The 23,095-nt window shown below is 45.2% G+C and overlaps 1 protein-coding gene across 6 annotated transcripts in view; it reads left to right on the top strand.

Moving 5' to 3' along the window:
* The first annotated feature begins 5,686 nt into the window (after positions 1–5,686).
* PCDH17 (protocadherin 17) overlaps positions 5,687–23,095 on the top strand; it is a 184,093-nt gene continuing 166,684 nt past the window's right edge. For 4 of the 6 annotated variants that reach the window (XM_069205307.1, XM_069205312.1, XM_069205311.1 and 1 more), the window contains exon 1: positions 5,693–10,411. In XM_069205307.1, coding sequence (XP_069061408.1) covers positions 7,916–10,411 — 2,496 coding nt within the window. In that variant the 5' untranslated portion in view covers positions 5,693–7,915. Of the gene's footprint in view, positions 10,412–23,095 lie in introns of all 6 variants that reach the window. The other 2 variants (XM_069205306.1, XM_069205308.1) reach the window with 1 other exon arrangement.

Raw genomic sequence — 23,095 nt, 5'->3', positions numbered from 1 at the left:
ACTGTTATAAGTCGCAAATTTGGAACCTTACATCTGAATATTAAATGGGTTTATCAATTTTCCTCTGTTTCAAGATTTTGATTTGGGGCTAATTGGTCCATACCTCATTTGATAAACCACAATTGGATTGGAAAGGGCATTCTAAAGGAAGAGAGAGTTGGGCAATAGGAACTTGGTTTCCAGAGTTTGGTGTGTGCTTCATCATGCAGTTCTCAACTTGGCACTACCAAATAATGAGAAACTATTTTGAGATTTGTCAACTTATTGGCATGGCCTGTGATTTTAGTGGATGCTACACTGTGGCTGACGACCAACTTGGCTATTTTGCTATTTATTTTGAGGGAGAGCTAATGGTTCAGCAAAAACAACAAAAAAATGTGAGATGGGAGCTTTTCGTGTGGAGGTAGCAACACATAACCTTCTGCCTGAGGACCCAAAGTGATGACAACTACTGTGCTTAGGATATAGAATTATTTTATTTGAGCTGCCCGCTGACACCAAATAGTGCGCCATTCTTTTGTAGTCACTGTATAACGTAGTCGGTGTAAGTTGTGCTACTTACACAAGACATGCTGAATAGCGTACAATGCATTTGAGACTCGCATTTAGTCCCACCATAATAAGACATAAGACCAGGAGGCTCTCCACACTAGCCCTAGTAAAGAGGCCACGAGGAGGCTGGAGTCTACGACAGAAAGCAGTGGTGCAGCACCATCTAGCAGAAGTGACATCGTTTCTTTGTTGACAGCAGTCTGTGTGGTTTTGCTTGCCTCTTCCATCCTATTATCAGTGTGTGTACGGAGACTGGTAGTGCTCTGTGATAAAGGTCACGGCCTTAGCTTATGGAACTCTGTGTACCGTTTAATACAAGTCAGTTTTGTGTCAGTCTTCATACAAACCAATTGTTAAAGAAATCTTGCAGTTATGTGTGTCATCATATTTGCTTCTAAGGAGAAGGTGGCTTGGCCACTGACAACATCTACAGCACGCGCACTGCGGGCATAACGACCCCTTGTAGCTAACCGTCCTCAGAAATCCCCCATCGCCTGAGCGAATTTGCCAGTGTAAACCCGCTAAAAATAGACATGTTCACAGGCATTTGGTGCATGTTACCTGTAATTAACTAAGTCAGTTGGAAGTAAAGTAATGAACGTGTGAGAGAAATGTTCTTGCGCAGCGAGCACTGAAATTACTTGCTTTGGTGAGCCAGGGTTTAAGTGCAGTAAACCCTATGAAGCTCTGAGTTTCCGTGGTCTTAGATTGGATTATTTCTGATCCCGGGATGTATTTCCTATTATAATACAAGACTATAGGGGAAGGGCGATAGAGAGAGCGCGCGAGAGAGAGTGAGAGATAGAGTGCTGCGTGTCCAGGATCACACAATTTATTCAAGTAGAACAAGGAAGGTAAAAAAGCTGGACTGTCTTATCACACGAAATAACCACACCCCCAGGTGCGTAGTTTTCATTGGTGCAGCTGGTGGCACCGGGGCACGAAGGCCTGAGGAGTGCACTGAACCCTGACTATTGTTGTATTTCAATGTTTACGCAGCGGCCGGGACCCGTTTCCTTCCTTGCTCTAAGGCCCATGACACACTAGTTCTACCGCTGGTCTATGCCCTGGTTTTCCTGTTCTGTACTCTACCTGAAAGTTACTTAAAGGCAAAATAGTATAACGACAGCCTCCTACACGAAGAAAAACCCCTCTGTTCCAGATTAGAGATTCTTCCAAAATCACCCTGCAAAGTTGCTACAAAAAAAAGTAACTCTTCCATATCAGAGGACCATGTAAGATGCACACAAGCATCCCTAACTGAGGTTTGCTCGAAACTCCCTAAAACGCATCTTTCATGCCATACCTTCCAAGTTTTACTAAACATCTTCAGTGACAGCAGAGACTTTTTAAGGCATGAGCAAAGTGGGCTCTTGCCCAGGGCCGCAGCCTTTTAGGTAACCAGGATCTGTTCTCCAAACAGTCCTGCCCTGGTGACTGTATAATTCTTATACATTTATTGTTTTAAATATCAGTTCCTTTATTTGTAATATGAGTAACGTGTGGAAGTCTATTACAGACATTTTGCATAGAAATGTTGTTTGTTTTTCAACACAATGCAACATCCATTAAAAAGTTCCTTTTATATCATATCAGGACCTCGAGTATGAGAAATGGCAGTGGGTCGCAAGGAGTATTTGTAGTAACATTGGTGAGATGCAGTTATATTATGATATTGAAAATATAAATCACTATCCCTGAATATTAGATGAAAACACATTTAGACTTTGGAGCAGTGAGACATTGCAGTGTGGGTGACCTGACCAAAGAAGGTATGGAAAAAACTGAGAGTGGATCATAGATTCAAAGCTGTTCCGAAAAGGGGCCCCCGAAATGCGTTTGGCCCAGAGCCCCTAAAACCAGTAAGATGTCAACCGGGCGACAGTTTTGCAGAACATGGTGGTCCTTCGCAGTCACCTGTGCATCCACAGGGCTGAGTTCCTGAATGAAGGGATGTGAAACAGGAGCAGTGGTACCCTGACACTCACCTCAATAACATCCGCGCGCCTTTCATTTCCATAAACGAACGCACGGGGGCTGTCCTGAGAACAAGAGGGCACAGCCACAGCTGCGCTGCCGGCAACTTTACACAAATGACTACAGGAACGACGCGCAACACTGTTCCCTTAATCTCACCGGCTTTGATTCTCTCCAAACATTAAATGATTCATGTTAACACTTAGACATCAGTCATGCACAATTTATAAATGGCAGCTCGGCTTTAGTATTTATGAACTTGGATCAATAGAGAGCCAATGAAAACGTTCACCTTTTCTTTTCTAATACATACATTTTTCACTAAGGCTGAGCCCACTCCAGCAGAAGAGAAAACGAGTTACATTTTACACAAAGTTCTTGTTAATTAAATGGGCGTTTCGATGAACGGACGCTTGAAATCTGGGAAATAAACGGGGGTTATTTATTCATAATTTGGTCCCCTAAACATCAGCAGCCTGAGTAACGACCAGTCAAAAGGTGATGGTGACAGCCGACTGGGGGCACAAGGCACTAATTTTACTGTAACCTCCACCTTGTGTGTATGACTCTACCTGCCCTCGCGTAGAAACCGGTCCCATGTGCAGCAAAGAGTTGGGCGGATAGCACACAGCAGTCTGATGGCAGATCACACAACGGTATGCGTCAGACTACAGTCACCTCTAGCACCACCTCGCACCCACCACCGGCCGTGGCTGCCAATCATGATCCTGCATTCAACACGTGTTGACGGATTGATTGTGGAACCAAACAGTAGTCTGGACCCGGCAAACAACCTCGCACACACACATACTATGTACTAGACCAGCCCTTCTCATGGCTGTCCGCCCTCCCATATACCAAAATTCAGATATATGGAGAGCGTAAGTGCCCAGAACACTTTGACAAGCCCCCGTAAGAAACCTCTTTGCCTTCTCCCGCTTGCCGGCCTTCCAGGTTCCTTCCCTCCCAAGGGGCGGACATGCTGGCAGAGAGCGTGTGGCAGTCCGCTGTAGAAGAGAGGTAGCCACTGGCCCTCAGGCAGAGAGCGCGCGTTAGCTTAGTTGGAATGGTGGTTGCTCCCTTATTGAATGGAACACTCTCCCATTGCCCCTCTAAGTGCCGGCCATGGTCTCCGCGCAACCCTTACTGGCAGACGAGTACCATCTGTTCAGCTAGAGTAGTTTGTGGTATCCACGACAATTGTATGCGTCACTCCACTGCTCTCCGCCTCAGGCTGGGACAGAAAATGGACTCGGGCATCAAAATAAAAGTGCCTTCGGTTAGTGAATCAGATCGCTAAAAAAAAGTGATCCACGTTTGGCAATTGAGCACTTTTGAACTTGCAGCTAACCAATGTATAGCTGTTTTGCGTGGTATGGGAGAGTTTGTGCAATTGTGCATACTGAAGGCAAAAATTGTGGCAACCTATTGAAAATCAACAGTACAAACCAGTTTACCAGGCAATAAAACAGGCCCACACTGCCAAAAAAGGGCCCTCACACTAACCCGCCAGCCCAGCCATTCTGCTACTGCCAAATCGCCCTATGTACCAAACCAAACCTGCTACCCCGACTGTCAGTTCCTCACACTGCCACCCTCCCCGCATGACTCCCGTGCACATTAGGTACGTGCTCATGGAGGCACTTGTTGGAAACCCTTGTCGAAGGGTTTGCGCGAACGTGTGTGCAGTACGCTCTGAGTGTGGTGCTGTTTCTAGGAGAAGTGACTCCTTCACAGCACTTGGAAGGCACAGTGTGCGTCCCCGTCACAAGGCGTAGAACGAGCTCTGGTCACAGTGATAGAAAGCTTAATGAGGAGAGAGGCCACTTTACGCGCCACCTACTTCGCGCTTTCTTTCACTTTATGCGACGTCTAGTCTCGTTGGGTTGTAAACAGCGTGAAGGGCGGGGTCCGGGATGACGGCCACGAAGCCCGTTAGGCGGGCTTTCAGGTTAGAGAGGTGGGGTGCCTGGCGGGAGGAGAGGAGACGGGGGCCAGAATGGAAAAAGAGTGAGTATGATGGAGAGTGTAAACATCTGGATATAGAGGAATGAAAGGTGAAAATTGAGACAAAGGAATAAAAACAACTATGGCACTTTCAAATGATCGAAAGAAAACAAAATAGGAAAAGAGGGCTAATGGTGATAAACAGAATATTGAGGATGTTGGACGGGGGAAGAGGAGAGAAATTGGGATGGGATAAAAAGGGAGATAGGGATAAAATGTTTTTGGGAGAGAGGGGAGTGATTGGGGATTTGAGGGAGAAAAGGGTGGACAGGAAACCTCGGGAGGGATGTAAAGCGGTAGAAACAGTAGTTTTCGGGAGAAGAAATAAAAACAGTTTGACTAGAAAAGAGTAGCTGAGAGAAGTGAAGGTAAGCAGATGTAAGCGGGAATAGGTGCTGGGAGTGTGATTGAGCAAGAAGAATTAGATGAGGAGGGGTGGGGGGAAGAAGGGAGCAGGGAGGTAGGTCTCACTATGGGCAAATGGAGAGAGAATGATCTGTTAATTGGAGAAGAAGGAAACAATGTAAAATAGCAGTTTCGATAGTGTAATGGGGAGATGATAGGATATAGCGAGTAAAAGCTGTTTGCTGGGAAGTGTTGCTATATGGAGTGTCCCGCAGCGCACGCACCACCAGTAACCCATCCACCGAGTCACATCATCATTAATGCATCTCCCTGCACCCGACATTGGCAGAAATGCATGCGGGTACCAGGTGGGAGCGCCCCTCTAAAGGCTCTGACAGCCCACCCACCTTCTCCCGGCACGGGGGCTCTGCCAGCCTGAGCTGCAGGCACCGCGTCTCTCCGCAGCCTGCAGACCACCAGTCCCCCGGGAGGGTCAGCACCAGCTGCTCCCGGTGGAGTCCAGGTTACGTCCGCATCAGACGCCGTATCCAGGGCATTTTTCAAAATCTGTGATTTTCAAATTCTTGGCCCCGCCCCCTCGCCCTGTGACAGACGGAGGGGGCAGCAGGTGCAGCGTCCCTTCTCCCCCCCAACCGAGCAGCGGCAGTAGCCCCTCACCGGCACCGTGGGCCCGCCCCCGGCCGCCATTGGCGGCCCGGATGGGGGCAGGTCCAGCCCCGGGAGCGGATTGGCTACCAGGGTGCAGGATCAATGTTTAAGCGAAGGCTCGGAGGTGCGGCAAGTCAGTCGGCGAGAGGCGCAGGAGGGCTGCGGGGGAGCGGGGCATCGAGCTGCAGAGCCACAAGTGTTGAGTCCCGAGGCATCCCCCGCACCTCCATCCGCACTGACCTACTCCATCGCCTGCCCACACAGCCAGCACAAAAGAGACTGCAGCCACCGCAAACCAACCGGCACCCCTTCATGGACTTTACAGCATGCGCGGGAGAAAAGGAAATAAATTACAGAAGACTGTCTGAAACTGAAAGGAAAAACTGTGTTGTCTTCACCGTTCAATCCCCTGTTTAATCATTATTTAAAAGAAGCGGACGATATTGGATGTAAGTGGAAACATATCCAAAGAGACGAAAACCTGTCTGTAGCTAGATTCGTGGCATGCATGTGTGGATCAAATTACAGGCTGCAACAGCCGGGAGCACAATCTGCCTGCAGATCACGTCTAGTGCATCCTTCGTACCGCCTTTGAATTGGACTAAGTGGGGACCAGCCAGCGAAGCTCTGTCATCATCATCATCGTCTTGTTGAGCAGCCGGACCGGAGGCTGTGTTTGTTCTGTGAGGCGTCTCAGCCACGGACCGTTAAAAGGAAGAGGTGTGCCCTGTCTGCCCCAGGAGTGAACGGGCTCTGTCTTCATCGGTCTGACTCTCACTACTCGGAACATCTGCATTCTGAGCCAGTCTCTTGCCCCCTTTCTCTCCGGCTGCTAAGAGGAAGAGCCTCAAACACCCAGCCCATCTGTGCGTGAACGAAAGCCCACCGAGGAGGAAGCCACTGGATGTGGCTTCGCCCCTCCCCGCTGGGTGACAAGGAGGCTCCTTAGCCACAGACTGCGAGCGCATCACACCGCAGAACTGATTGGTGTTTTTCAGACCCATTGATTTGATTCGATTGAACGACTTGTCACAGTTTTTTTATGACCGACCTGATCGCTTCAGATGAGGAGAACTGCAGAGGCGCTGGAAAGAGAAGACACCGTGAATAGGAAGAAAGCTGCTTCCTCCTCTCCCCAATATTCACGGTGACTGGCGCCGTTTTTGCACTGGATATCCCCTTTTGCCTCTCTCATTCCCTATTTTTTAGTTGTGCCAGACGTGAATTGACTTTTCCTTTTTACCCCAACGCTAAAAAACATGAAACTACCTTTTGAGGGACCCACAACAGTGTTCCGCTAGCATAAATCACCGTCACTCCTTTCATCATTGCAGCATTTTCTCCTCATTGGATCCCCTCAACGTAGTAATTCCGGAACAACCCCCTTTTTGCACAACCACTTGAGAAGTCCGGGAGAGAAGCGTGGAATAGAAACTGCCCGTGGTGGCGATCATGGAACGCAGCGGTGCTCCGCAGCCAGCCGGGCGAGATTAGATCTCTAAATGCAGCAAACACTCCCTGAAAAAGCGGCATCTCTCGCTGCGAGCGCCACGTCTCACCGGAGCAGAGAGCTGGGCCCTTCCTTCGCCCCCCTTCAGTCGGATCATGGACGATAACACTGATATTAGCCCCCCTTTTGCCCGCACCTCGCCCTGCAGACACCGTCGCCCCTGGTCGGCCGTGCGCCTGTGAACGTTAACCCTGGGAGCCAGTCTGTTTCTCGCTATATTTTATTGGTTTTCCAAGGAGCATGACGCCCTGCAGTGGATGGCGGTATTTTCCGAGGACTGGTTGCAGAACCTGATGCCCGCCAGCACTGTTTTGCTTTGGTCTACCGGCTGCACATCTGTCTTGCAGGGCTTTAAATCAACAGGTTCCGGAGCTTGAGGAAGGGAAAAAAGGGGGAGGCACCGCGCCTGACGGGGAAGTGAGGGAGACAGAGGATCGTCGGGAAGAAAAAGGGATGGTGAAAGGTGAGGGAAGAGGGAGAAGAGATTGAAGGGGTCGAGAAAGGAGTGTCGGGGATAAGAAAGAAGAAGATATAGGGGGAATGTGGAAAGCGCATTGAAAGCACCGTTAATGAAGGGAACCACTGGGAAAAAAAGGAATAGTTGTCGAGAAGAAAGTGAACGGGGTTTTGCAAAGGGAGAGAGAGGCTCTTACCGGAGTTAAAGCAGCGCAACGGGTTGATAAGAAGGGGTAGTCGCCAAAGGAGGGGCAGGTGGGTGGAAAAAGACATCTGGAATAAGGTGAACAGAACTGACAATATCCAACAGTGGTTGAAAGGAAGAACCAAAAGAAAAGAAGCCGAGCGCAAGGGACAGCCTTGTCGTTTCCGAGTCCCCCCAGCTGCCCAGTCCTGGGGATGTACCTGTCCGTCTGCCTCCTGTCCCTGCTACTTTGGGCACCCGCCCTGTCTCTGAAGAACTTAAATTATTCTGTGCCGGAGGAGCGAGAGGCGGGCACTGTGATCGGCAACATAGGCAGGGATGCACGGCTTGGGGGCGGCCCGGGGGGCTCTCCCGGAGGCCGCAAGCAGAGCTTCAGGGTGCTGGAGAACTCGGCGCCGCACCTGCTGGACGTGGACCCGGAGAGCGGACTGCTCTACACCAAGCAGCGCCTGGACCGCGAGGCGCTATGCCGTCGCAACGCCCGGTGCCAGCTCTCCCTCGAGGTCTTTGCCAACGAGCGGGAGATCTGCATGGTCAAGGTGGAGGTGCAGGACTTGAACGACAACGCGCCCTCCTTCCCGGCCGAGCAGATGGACTTGGACATCTCCGAGAACGCTTCCCCGGGCACCCGCTTCCCACTCACTGGGGCACACGACCCTGATGCTGGCGACAACGGCCTGAGTACCTACACCTTGACTGGAAACGAGCACGGGGCCTTCGCGTTGGACGTCAAGTCCCGTGGCGACGGTAGCAAGTTCCCGGAGCTGGTGGTGCAGCGGGCGTTGGACCGAGAGGAGCACGAGCGCCACACGCTGCTTCTAGGCGCCCAGGACGGCGGGGACCCTCCACGCTCCGCCTCGCTGCTCATCAACGTGCGGGTCACCGACTCCAACGACAACAGCCCGGTCTTCGGCGCATCCGCGTACACGGTGGAGATCCCAGAGAACACCCCGGCCGGGCGCACGGTCATAGACCTGAACGCCACGGACGCAGATGAGGGCGCCAACGGGGAGGTGGTCTACTCGTTCAGTGGCTCCACGGCCGAGCGAGTGCGGGAACTCTTCGCCATCGACCCCCGCACTGGCATCATCACGCTGCGGGCACCTTTGGACTATGAGGAGAGCCCGCTTCTGGAGATGGACGTGCAGGCGCGGGACCAGGGGCCCAACCCGGTGCCAGCGCACTGCAAGGTCACGGTGAGGGTGGGAGATCGCAATGACAACCCTCCAGCTATCGGCTTCGTGTCTGTGCGCCAGGGGGCACTGAGTGAGGCGGCGCCCCCCGGGACGGTGATCGCCCTGGTGCGGGTCACCGACCGCGACTCAGGCAAGAACGGGCAGCTGCAGTGCCGGGTGGTGGGAGGTGCGCCCTTCCGCTTGGAGGAGAACTACGATAACTTCTACACTGTGGTCACCGAGCGCCCGCTGGACCGTGAGACGCAGGACGAGTACAACGTGACCATCGTGGCCCGGGACATGGGCAGCCCCCCGCTCAACACCAGCCGCTCCTTCCTGGTGCGTATCCTGGACGAAAATGACAATCCTCCCCGCTTCAACCGCGCCTCCTCCGTGCTGCAGGTGCCCGAAAACAACATTCCCGGAGAGTACCTAGGATCAGTCATGGCCGAGGACCCCGACCAGGGCCTCAACGGCACCGTCTCCTACTCCATTCTCCCCTCGCAGGTGGGTGACGCCTCCATAAACACCTACGTGTCGGTCAACCCCACTAATGGGGCCATCTACGCTGTGCGCTCCTTCAACTACGAGCTCACCAAATACTTCGAATTCAGGGTGCTTGCCAAGGACTCGGGCTCCCCGCACCTAGAGAGCAACGCCACAGTGCGGGTCATCGTGCTGGACCTGAACGACAACGCACCCATCATCGTGCTGCCCGCCCTGCTCAACGACACGGCCGTGCTGGACGTGCCCAGGAACGTGGGTGTGGGCTACACGGTGGGCACGGTGCGGGCCACCGACAAGGACTTCGGAGAAAGCAGCCGGCTCACTTACGAGATCGTGGAGGGCAACGAGGAGCACCTCTTCGAGATAGACCCCGACACAGGCGACATCAGGACTTTGAACCCCTACTGGGAAGAGGTGGCGCCCGTTGTGGAACTGGTAGTGGAGGTGACAGACCACGGGAAGCCCACTTTGTCCACCAAGGCCAAGCTTATAGTCAAGGCCTCTGTAGGGCCTACCATGCCCCACGGCAAACCTCGGGTGAATGGCGAGCAGCAGCACTGGGACATGTCTCTGCCCCTCATTGTCACCCTCAGCACCATCTCCATAATCCTCCTGGCCGCCATGATCACCATCGCAGTCAAGTGCAAGCGGGAGAACAAGGAGATCCGCACCTACAACTGCCGGATCGCCGAGTACAGCCACCCGCAGCTGGGCAAGGGCAAGAAAAAAAAGATCAACAAGAACGACATCATGCTGGTGCCCAGCGAGGGCGAGGAGAGGAACGCCATGAACGTCATGAACGTGGTCAGCAGCCCCTCGCTGGCGACCTCCCCAATGTACTTTGACTACCAGACCAGGCTTCCCCTGAGCTCCCCGAGGTCAGAGGTCATGTACCTGAAGCCCAACTCCAACAACTTGACTGTCCCTCAGGGGCACTGCCACACCAGCTTCACGGGCCCACCCACCAACCCCACAGAGACCACAACCAACCGGATGTCCATCATCCAGGTAGGAGCCTTTAGGACTAAAAGCCATGAAATCTCAGTGCCCTGTGGCTCGGGTTTGCTTATTACAATCCCTATGCGTAATGCTTCTGTGAAAGTGCATATTGAACCAGAGTGTTCCCACATGAAACCACACGATAATTCTCACTGTGTATCTCTGTAAAGTGTTCTCTGGGCCCGAGATCTAAAATGATACCCAGACACGTTATGCACCACTAATACACACGTTGTAGGAACAACACCGTGTATGTGTAGCTAACCCAACTGTTTGTTGCCAAACACGTCTCCAAAAACAATGCACACACCCCTGCGTGTATACACAAGAGGGCTGCTTTGAACAACAACTACAGTAAAAGATAGACTTCTGAATTGCACCAGATTGCCTATGAAAAGAAGTGTTTTTTATTTGTATGTTGACTGTAATTCTTTAGTTCACACACAGGTCTGAGACACGGTAGGGGGCTCATTGGGCTGGTGTTCCATTGCTCCCAGAGTTGCTCTTGTTGCGGCTTTGAGTGGGCAGACTCGAAGAAGCGTGGCTAGGATTCTCCCCATGATTATTTATCGAGCTCTGCAGCCCTGCTGATCGCAGAAGGCGCCCCAACTCTCTGCTCACACGTCTCGAGGCAAAAGCTGGCAGATCAAGGTGAGCATTCGCGCTCTGAATGCTTGATGTGCACCTTCAGACGAGCACTCCCACCGTGCATCGGAGCGACACATTTTTCCACAAAGAGAGTGACGTAGAATCAGCATAGGAAAACAGCGCTGCAAATCAGCATGTCATCCATATTAATATTATCACATGTATGACACCTGCCTAGCACACAACCTTACCAGCGGAGCTTCGTGTTAATTTATTTTCTGGACGTCCGAACATAGTAATGACACGTCAGGTACCAAAAAGCCGCACGTAGAGTAAATCCGGTGAATGCTCAGTTTGGTCCTGTTCTCTGCTCTCAAAGAGGTATGGCCTGGGCAATCATTGGTTGTCTGCATTTTGAGCGCACGCAACTTGAGCAAAATAACACAATCAGGACCATGGAGAGTGCGCTCACACTCTGTATCGCACTTTATTTGCAGCTTCTGAAGTGTTTGAGGGCTCTGTTGGTAACAGTTCAACAGTTTGAGCTGTGGTACCAAATGTTTTTCGGACACGTGTCCTTACGCCTCTAGAAACTGCGAACACAAATATGCAGGTCTAAAAATAGACTTGAAAGTAGCCATTTATACAAACTCGTCGTCCACGTTCAATTTGCCCCCTCTGTAAATCAAAAGCAAATAACGTCTCAAAATAATCATTATTGCAAGGTCAAACGGCATCAGCTTCATACCTTCTTGTGCATTATCAAGTCGAATGCATTGGAGGATAATCGGTGCAGAGCAATACACAGTGAAGGTGGACGTTTTCTGCACTGCCTTTCAGGAATTGCTTAGCCCTTCCCCTGCCAACTATTATTAATCAACTGCAGCATTTTTTTTCTTCAGAAAAAACTGCTTTGAAAAGAATTTTCAGAAAACAATGAATTGGTGTTTGGCTGTCACCAAGGCCCCCTGACCCGCTGTTATATTAGCGTTTCCACCCTGCCTGCTTTCTGTACTTGTGACTGCGTTGACGCCCAGCCTCTAGATTTGGGGCTGGCCTCATCCACGTTAATTTATTGCAGATTTATCCCCGCCCTCAATGTTGTGTTGGGGAGTTACAACTGTGCGAGGACACACTTCCCATTCAAATGGGCGAAGATATTTTTTCCTTAATCAATAACGTTGACATTATTCCACCATCTCTTGCCCCTCCCTTTAAAATATCCACATCTCAATGCTCCCTTAGCCAACTGTTTCTGCAATATCCCCTCTCGAAGGTTCTTCCTAAGTGCTGATATGAATAGGTACCGACCAGTTTGGTTGAGATGCAGGCCTACGGACAGCAGATATGTTGAGTAGAGGCGGGCAATGATTGGATCAGAGGACGTTATAACCAGAGTTCCCTGAAGTATACCCGTCTCTTGTATGCAAAGGGACCAATGGAGAGCCCGGGATGAGGGAGGCGCCCACCAAGCACAGAATGATTGCTTGCGCTAATGTGTAATGCGTCAGGTACACACATCCCAAGGGACCCCGATTCGTCTGTCTGCGGAATGTACTCTTTTGGCCTGAGCTCCGAGGGCATGCTCCACGCAGCCTCCGCCGCCATGCCTCCACACTCTTGCAACATGATTTATTTAAAAATGAACAATTAAAACATTTAACGCCGTCTAGCATGTGCCTCGAGCGGTTATTACCAGTGTAGACTGACACACCGGGCTTCATCAGACAAGAGTGATGTCGCATCTGCATGGGCAGAAAGCCCGCACTGGTTTCTTGCTGAATGATGTTTACTAAGGGTTTGATGTGAACGGAGTGCAGTTAAAACACAAGAGCCAAGCGCAAGCACTATAAAATACCAGATTATTCTGCCACAAAAGCCTGCGTGTTTTCGCACACGGTTGAGAATTAGACTCTGTAAATCCCCCCAGAGAGTCCAATGCCATCTGCACTGCACTGTAAAATCCGTCCACCCACTGGTGTTGGCTTCCACAACACTGGCCACACCTATTTGGAAGAGTCCGACATTTACGGGGTACACGTCAACATCGACCTCCTTTTTTTACATTATTTGTGAAAAATGGCCTCTTCAAGGTGTTGTTCAAAGCAGACCGTTGAAAATCACCCTGCTTCACAGTATGAAGCTGTTGCCATGGTAACACAAAACAACGGACACGCCTAAGGGTCAAATTTATGAAATATCGAAAGGTGTGCAAAACGCAAGGATTCCCATGTCCTTTTACAGATAAATGAGATCAGATGTCAGAAGTAGTGTCCATAATGTCACAGGTTAAAACAGTGAGAACCATGAAGTGCCCACATGACTGTACACACTTTCCACCCTGCAAGGTATTCCGCAAATTTTAGAACTAGCACAAATTTCCATCCTTGTCCAAAAGTCGTACCCTAGACTCATTGTGTCTGTGTGCAGCAAGCAGGAATCCAACTACTTAGCGTTTGAGCTCTTAATTTTTTCAGGATTGTGTTATGCTCAGGCTGACATATATACCTTTAAGGTTCAGATTTGCCATCATCAGTAATCACACATTGTCTTCCATGTTCAATATAGCCGTGCTTCTTACTCCAATTGGTACTTGAAGACACTCCCTGGCAATAATCCCCTTAAGAATTGCAGTTTACATTTTTATAAGCAAACGAATAGCAGGCCTTTTGCTACAAGTCTAAGAACAAGAGGAACATTAGCTAATATGCTGATTTCATAATTAGACTAGATCACCCAGAGGTGTAGTTTTGTCATTTACAACAAAGTAACACGAGGCACCAATCAGAGGAGGGCTGGTCAGTAGCATCCCTCCCTAGATCAGAGCCACCCCAAAGATGACATTTACTCCCGAAGTGGTGCAGCAAACGCATGGTGACATCCCCAACAACACAAGTGCTGCCCTTGAACTCACTCCCTATGCAATGACTAACCCACTTCATCCACCACAGTATTGCAAAACGGCTACTGCTGCCAAAGATTCACTTTTGTCTTTGTTGTCTTTAGCCATACTACCTCCCACAATCTCCCTCAGGCTATTTTGCGGTGAAATGGATGGAAGTGAAAAGAACAGGAGAGTCTAAACATTCATTTTTTATTCCTCTTTGGGGAGCTGTCGAGAATGGTCAGGGAGGTTTCCATTTCTCACCAAATTGCCTTAAAATAAGATCAACAACTTGAGAGATTCTTTGTGATTCTGAATGTACTATTGTCTATCAAATTTAGTACAATATTCCCAAATCACAGTGAATTACAAATAAGGATTGTCATTGAACAGAGTGGAATCCACCTGATTTGAGTATTTCCCTGATTTCTCATTGAAACTGATGGCGGTGAAGAAGACATCCTTAATATCAATTAATATTAATTTAATCCCAACCTTTAAAAATGAAATAATCTAATCAAATGTTCATGACAAAGATGAATCAACAACAACCGTTCTCAATCTGAGACTCCCTAAGTGTCACTCTTCTAACGGAACCCCAAAACTTGTGTACATACACATGTAAGATATATGACTATAAAAGCTTATGAAATGCATGCCACTCTCAGTTTATGGAGTCTAGCTTGCTGGTTGTTCATAACCTGTGGGAGGTTGAGAGTTAGTGTTGCTGCAACATTTTTTCTCCCCGAGCTATGAATTGGCAAGATCTGCAGCCTCATTGATTTTTCTTGAAGGCTGTTACTAGGAGCTGATATGGAGGCGTAAAGTAAAACCTCAATTTTTAATAAGATATTTAATATATTTTTTTAATAAGATATTTAATAATTTTTATCTGCTATGTCAATCCTTTACGAACTGGATGTTCTCTTGGGTTTTGGCAGTGGTTGTTAATATCACCCTCTAAAAGGCTCCCCTTTTATTGATCTAAAGGTGTAAATCGGCATTGCAGGGTCCCAAGTACCTGACCTGACCACTGCGGCAGACAAGCATCCTACTGAACTGTTCTGCTTCTGACAATAGAGTCATCTTCTGGCTTGATATTAGTGGATAACAAGATCTCTGGTAATAGCACAGTTGTCCCTAAACAATCCATTAATTTAGAGTTTTTAGTGACAACGTTTGTAAAGTACCTTTAGTGACTGGTCTCTTCGTCAATCTCCCTTTTTAACTCCGAATCCCTCTGGGTAGTAACTATCATGTGCCCATGGCTACTGGAATTATGCAGATGGAGAAGGCACAATTATGTGTCGAGGTTGAGGAAAACATACAGCAAGAAAGCGCAAACTATGCAGCATAGTGCAGCACATCTCATAATAGTATTACTTCATTATTTTGTCATTTTTAAACTTGGTAACGCTGTATGAGCATTGGTTGTAACTCATTAGTACCAGTTTTACACCTAAATATAGCAGTAAGCAACAGAAAGATGACTAGTCTTGCTTTGCAAAGGGCCCTCTACTGCCCAACAACACATTACTGCATTATTAGTAACTTTTGAACCCTGTGAGCTAGAAACAAATTTTTCCTAAAATCTGCAGATTATGCGACAAATGATGCATTATGTGGCAAGTGTGGCATATCTATAATTATGCCTAAAATGCTGCAGCCGCACAATCACATATTCCAGTGGCCTTGCCTATGGCCCAAAAAACATTTGCAAGTCACAGCATAGCACTCATGAATGATGAGCCAGGGAGCAAGTCCTCCTACCAATTGTGGGCGAGGCTACACACACCTTGAATTTTTCAGCAGGGTTGTCTTCCAGCCATGCACAGGTTTCAAAATATCAGCTTACTTTCCAAATCCTTTTTACATAATCATATTGTTAATCATCTATTTTACAAAAGTTATAGCAATTTACATTAAATTGGCTAAAATAAAGGCAATTGATGGGGCAAATGCGCCATATGCCTTTTGGGGTCACTGAACCAGCTCACTAATAATTCTGCAGTCAGCTTCAGCACAGCATTGCTTATACCATAAACAGATTAATGGAAGGTCAAAGTTCCTTATAAGACAATCGTTTCACAGGGATTAACTATGGCTAATATGGCACTTCTGCTCTAATAATTCAATGCTTTTCTTTCTGGTTCTTCTCTTGTTGTTTATATTATTCTACCCTCAGGGAGAGGAGTGTTTTAATATCATTATAGTGTTCTGCATCAGGCTATATCGGTTGTTAAAAGCTGTCTCTCTTGTTAGAGACTCTTGCGTGCAGTTTAAGGGTATAACTGAGGACCTTGAAAGGCCCATAAAACCTCCAGCAGTGTACTATATTGCTATAGTATGAGAGCCATCTAAAGGAATGAATGCATGAATGAATGAACAAAGATTTCTAGAGTTCTCTGCCACCCAGATGTGCCTTACCACCAATCTGCTGCCACTCTCGTATTACACAGGAGTACAAAATTGACCCACTAAAAACAACATCTTTTCTGTGTATCAGTGAATTTAGAGACTTAAAATCATTAATCCATGAAATCTATCCCCCACTATTGATTCCTGCCTGGCCCAAACTGTGCTTGAATAAAATGTTCATAGTACCAGTCTTTCTATCTCAGTAGGCTCTTCATAATGTGGTGGCACCAATAACACGAAGAATGAGAAAATTTAGACCTACCACCCTAATTATTTAAAACCACAGCTGGGTCTTTGGTTTCCAAGAGGATTGCTTATGCATAAATTAATACATCGCGGTGCAACATCCAAGTCTAAACATCTGAACATAACAGCGACTGTGTCTTGATGTGGGAAGAGCGCACACTTTACTGCATTATTCATCTTTGTGCGCCCATTGATACCCGATGCTCATTGATGGTGTGCCATCCTTATAGGGCCCTGTGTAGCATCCAGCTCTGACAGGCAAATGAGATATGAAATCCCATCTCCTGCACCAGTGTGTATGCCACTCATAATGTGTACTCTGATCATTAGTTGGGGTGAATCTCCGAATTCCCTGACCCATCGGTCCCCTTCCATTTTATAACGGAGATCTATACCATCTTCTCTTCTCTACAGAGGTAATACCATATAAAGCTTGCATGTCTATTTGTCAGTGTATAGCAGTGATGGCTTATAGAGCCCTGCGCTAGACATTGAAAGCAAAACTACTTCCATGCCATCATATTTCATTGTTTCCCTTTTTACGATAAATAAAAGGAGCAAACAACCTCGCTGAATGCGATTAAACCACATTTCTAACCAAGATTATAAAATATCTTCTAATGATTGCAGGAGGATTTACATTGTCTCAATGAACCAGAGTCTAGGGACACACCTTTCTCTGGCCGAATGAGTTCTCTGAAGGTGGCCACATGACTACAATTATAGGCGCTATAAAACTCGATGATAATTAAATATGTCATTTTCAGTCCTAATCGCGGCAGTGAACATAATGATAATAAACCAAGATACACGTGAAAGTATTTGTTCTAGTATTCCTTGCCCATGTATAGCGCAGACTGAATACAATGTAGACAGTTAAAGTATTAACCATGTATTGCTCTCCGTTGATCTATTTCACTTATTCAACATTTGACATGAACGTCAATCTTTTGCATTGTAAATGCACGTGCTTTAGGTTTCGGGCCCTTGTATCACTTCTATATGCGTAAATAGGCCTTCTTCAGATGCTAATATCAGGCAATGCCATTTCTCTTTAAGAGCGATTAAAGTAAGATTGGCAAATCTCTCTCTCCCTCTCTCTCTCTCTCTTTCTCTCTCTGTCTCTCTCACACGCACACACACACTTTGTTTCTCTCTCCCTCTAACACACACACATTAAAATGTAATAATAATTGGTAATCTTTCACTTGCACGATTTTTTGCATTGTTTATCACCTGTGTTTTTTGATCTAAGTAGGATTGCTTCAATGTGCCTGCCTAGCAAGTTGAGTGTACATAGATCTGCAGAGAGATGAGATAGAGTCAAAGACTCAGGACTCATTTGCAATTGAACACCATTCTATTAAATAACATGCCTTTTTTGCAAGTGTATGTGCCTGAAATTACAATTATTCAAGTTGTTTGTCATGGTTGGCATGGGAACCACTGACGGTGAATCATCAATTATGTTTGCCTTTTCCATGACATTCCCTGATTTGTCAGATTACATTTGTTCAGTGATTTCTGCCAACATGTTCCCTTTGTTTCTACATTATGTTGAGGATTTTTGCTTTATATCTATGAGTTGGTGCAGCTGCGTATGTCATCGTTTCAAAGCATTGGTTCTTTTACATTGTTGCACATTTTATTCCTTTGGAACAATAAAAATATTTTGCGTGGTAAACCCATCAACTGCAGTTAAGAATTTTCCACCAAGTTCCATCATTTCCACCTCATTTCATTTTGCGATCCCAAACCAGTTCAGTAGGGTTGAGTAGTCTAAGCAACAACAAAAAAATAACCATGGGAAGAGGTTAAGCAGTGATGTAGCAAAGATTAGTGCAGCAGGTGCAGTGGCGAGAGAGAACATGGGTTTGGGGGGCTCAGTTCACCTAGGATATGGCTGTCTTTTACTATTTAATCAGGGCTATTTTCCTTGTTTTGTGTTAGGGCTCATGGGGGACTGTCTTAGCTAGTTGTGTTAAGGGTATGTCAATGCGGTACAATATTCGGAAGTTGAGTATCATTCAAACTTCTAGTACAAAGGATTCCGGGGTCTGAGGCCTATGCATGTTGTGGACGTTTAGTAACAGAAAAGACCGTATATGTAAATATTATTCAATGTAAAAGATAATGTTCTTTGCCGATCGTGAAATTGAATTATGAAGTACATTTGCCTATTCAAAGGCACAAAACAGTGTTGGATTCATATTTGTACGTGCTCAGAACAAACAAGTCTTACTCTTTCCTCTTTTTCTATATATCAGATCACCCACAACAATTAAAGTACCAGGACATGGTGTTTTCCATTTTTGATAATCAAGCTTCACCTAAGGTGGCATTCCATGCTTCTCTTTCTATGCGTAAAACCTAAAACATTGCTTTGGCTCCAGGGTTTTGATAGTGAAATACATTCAAATCATTTTTTTATATACTTTATATAAGTATGAATTCCGTAGATGCCATTTTTCCTTTGTACATTTCTATTTCTGAAATCATGCAGCATCCTATGGCCCACTGTACATACAAGCTGGAAAGTAAGATCTTTGCAAGCTCTGACTGTGTTAAGTACTACTTGAACAAGGGTTTAAAGTAGAGCACCTCCTCTCTTAGTGTCATTCTTATCTATGGTAGGCCTCTTGAAAATTAAATGATGGACTAGACAATACATGGGGTGTGTCTGATTGGCTGTGCATGAATAGGAACAACTTTTTTACTGTTAGCATCAACTAATTGTCTTTGTCTGTTTCTGTCATACTTTGGTAAACGGGTAATCCAGTCAGAGCCCACTGGAAGTGCCCAAATTCCCAGCTCATGCATTTCATATTCTTATTTATGCATTCACGTAACTTTTTTATACTGGTCCTTCAACCTAAGTAGTGAACTCTGCCCTGAAAAATATAAATACATTTGTCTGTCATGATAAAGTGTACATAATAGACATGGACCAGATTTTGACACGTTTGACTAAGATGTACTATGTTTTAATTGCTCCCTCAATGTAGTCAACATATTCACAGCACCACTTCCCCCTCGTCCTATAAGCTGAAAAATGCCAAACAAGTCCATCACATATTGAAACGTCTGTAATACATACATTAGACCTGATACCCAGAGTGTAATGCGGTCCATTTGGATTTAAAGAATGTAAGCAAAATTAGCATATTTCTTTAAAGATTAAAGATTGTAAGACAGCAATAACACATTCCGCAGTCTTTATTACCTCTATGATTACTCCTTCACCATATAGTGCTCTACCGAGAGATCACATAGAACATGCCTTTCAAATGACAACGAACTGGATGTGAGATGAGGCTACACCACAATTCAATATAAAACATATTGTTTTATAAATCATATCCATTTGAAAGTATGAATTACTGTGGGAGGTTGTTTCTCAGATTTAATTTGATGGACATCTGGTTCAAAAGTAACTAGTTTATGCAGTAATCTCTGTTTTCTTGAATTTGGCAGGAACCAGGCCACCCCTTTTTTTAAAAACAACCTTTTTTACGGGGTTGTATTGTAATGTTAGATATCTTATTAGTAAGTATTGATAGAATTAGCCCGTCTTCTTAAAAGAAGACTGGCAGGCTCCTCCAACCCTTAAAAGCAAGACCCCTAAACAGATGTACAAAATGATCAAGTCATGAAAAGATGTCTGCAAGCACTAGAGCTTAGCTGTTTCCAGTAGATTTGTCTGTCTCGGTAATTACTGTCAACAGCTTTATCTCACAAATATTCAATTAACATTATCTATTACTGCTGCTTTGAACATATCAGCTATTTTAAGCCTACACTTATAATTGTATCAGTTGCTCCAGGGGAAATCTGAGATGGTTTCTATGAACAAAAATACAATAGATTTAATTAAGTGACCACTGAAAAGAGAATATGAAGAATATGTTGAATCAGTGCAGTCTCTTTTTTACATGTTTGATTTTAGTCCTAGAAAAAGACTGACCTCTAACAAATTTATAAATGTTGCATGTCACCTCAACTCATTGATTTTTACCATGTCTAGCCCCAATTTCTGACTGTGCACCCACACTTGCACTCACCTGCTAACGTTTTCTACTTCTTTCTGTAAGAATTTGTTTATCTCCCCAATGTCCATTGCTACTCATACTGACACTTTTACTGTTGCTACCTAGAGGATCCACTTCTGGTTGCCTTGAGTTCCAGTGCAAGCATCATATAAAGCCTATTGTTAGGTCTATAATGTGTTCACAAAAGAGCCTTTAGTTCAATGTTTGCTGTCTATTTTAAAGTATTTTATGTAGCACCAATTTATTTACAAAAGAAAATGTTTTGTTAAAGCCATAAGAATACCTTGGCTTTCAACGATAAGCCTGTATCACTAAGAAAAAGATTGCGTGTAATCAAAGTATATGTTGTTCATTGTACTCAACTCCAAATGAATGCATGTGGGACTCCCTGTCAACATCTCTGGTTCCTAAGGCTAGTCCCTTATCGCACCTCAAAGCACTGGAGGGTAGGCTGTGCCTCTTGGTTTGAGTTGTTCTTGTTCATCCAGCCTGCCTGTTGACTAAATCTTCCAACTTTATTGTGCTTTAAATAAATGCACCATCCATTAAATAGTCCTTCATTATTTGTATCTGGGTGTCACCACATGCAAAATGTAAGTGTTGTACACCATTTGGGGTATTTAATTTCAATTAGAAATTCATCACAAATGTATCTGAAAAAAAAGCCACATTTGTTGTAAATTTGCCCAATAAAGATAAGGTAATAAATGTGACATTTTTGAAGATAAGAATGAAACATAATGTGGAGGAATTCATGGTACAGTTTAATAGTGTGGGGTGATCAGAAGGTGCTACAAGTGAAAGCTTTTGCATCAAGATTTATATGTCAATAAATAGTTTTGCAGCACAACTTAAAATAGATGTGACTGTTTTGATCATAAATTAGTCAGAAAAATGCTCTACCACAACAAATATAGGCATTATCACTTGGCCTATACTTATATGCTTAGGTTTCTGTACATGCACTCAGCACCAATTGTGGTTTACACGTGCCCAGCGCAAAAAAAGAAAAGGCTGAACCACCACGATTTAAATTGCATATAATAATTATTTTTTATCTAAAACACCCAAAGTTTTATAGAATCCATTTGGATTTAACAAATGTAAAACTGTGATAACACATTTACCATTTCTCTCATTATCTTTATGATAACTTCTTCATGTTGTGGTGCTCTACGCAGAGCTCAGGAAGAGCAAGTCATTCAAGTGACAAATAACTGGATGGAACAGAAATTGGACTATCTTACTAGCCAGCCAGTACATTTTATGTGAACCCTATCAATTTCAAAGTGTTTAATAATGTGACAGCTAAAATTTCAGGTCTCAATTTATACATAGTAAGCTCAACAGTAGCTAGTTAAAGCACCAACCTCTGTTTTTAGGAATATGGCATGACCTGCATTTCTTCTCCATGAAACCAACCCTCTTTTTGCTGAGTTTTATTGTGATAATCATTATCCAATTTGGAAGTAAGTTAGGACTGAGTGTGTGCTCTTTACAGACGGCTTACAGGTTACTCTTACTCTAATTATTAGACAAGTACACTGACATTAATTGGGGCATTATTAACTTATTAAAACATTTAATGGTTTGTGATAGCAGTGGGCAAAGTCATGGATATGTTGTAGCGATCAAGCATTCCTCATACCTCTGTGACTCCGAAAACCACAGTTACAAAACTACCTTATAATTTGTGAGTTGACCAATATGGCCAATGACAAATAGAAGTATTTGGTATTTTACCTTTTTTTAAATGTTGCCTGCTAATGAGTTTGACTTACCCATTTTGTAAAACTGAATGTAATGCACTGACGTTTTTAATTGACAACACATTTATCCCAGAAGACATGATCTGTTCTTTACAGTAGTAGCCACAATAATCTAAAAAGCAAAATAATGCAACATCCTGATACAATGAGCATGGTAATAAACAGTTATGACAATAAGCTCAATGGAAAGTAAAGAAGAACCATTATAAAGACTAGTCTAACTTTAGAAAATTAGAAAAGCCTCTGAAGTATTTCGACATGTGAAATATATATATATATATATATATATACACACACACAAACAGTAGATTCTTGTCAGTTATCATCCTCTTCTTGTTTGATCTGATGTGTAAAACAATAAGCATTGTTTTACTTTGCTTTGGGAAAGTGGCGTCACTTGAATAACAATGCTGTTTTCAAAACATACAATGTGAAATGTAAAGTGGACATTAATTGAAAAACAACGAAATAATTACTCATTTATCATAGCTTGATTTTATTTCTCAATTTGAATCACGTATCTTTAAATTTCAGAAATCTGAATACAATCGCTCACTTGGGAGTAATTTTGAGATGGAGTTAAACTATTCAAACAGCACTTGAAGATACAGTGTACCTTTTATTATAAATAGATGCAAAAGACTTGCAGTGCAACCACACAGAAATATATGTGTGTAGTACTTTCACAAGAAATAACCACTTGTACATTCTTTCGCTGTAAGCAGAAAAATGTATAAGC

The sequence above is a fragment of the Pleurodeles waltl genome, chromosome 8, assembly GCF_031143425.1.
Source record: "Pleurodeles waltl isolate 20211129_DDA chromosome 8, aPleWal1.hap1.20221129, whole genome shotgun sequence".
NCBI classification, from domain to species: Eukaryota; Metazoa; Chordata; class Amphibia; order Caudata; family Salamandridae; genus Pleurodeles; species Pleurodeles waltl.
The sequence above is the reverse complement of the archived record's forward strand: the minus strand, read 5'-3'. Positions and strand labels throughout refer to the sequence as shown.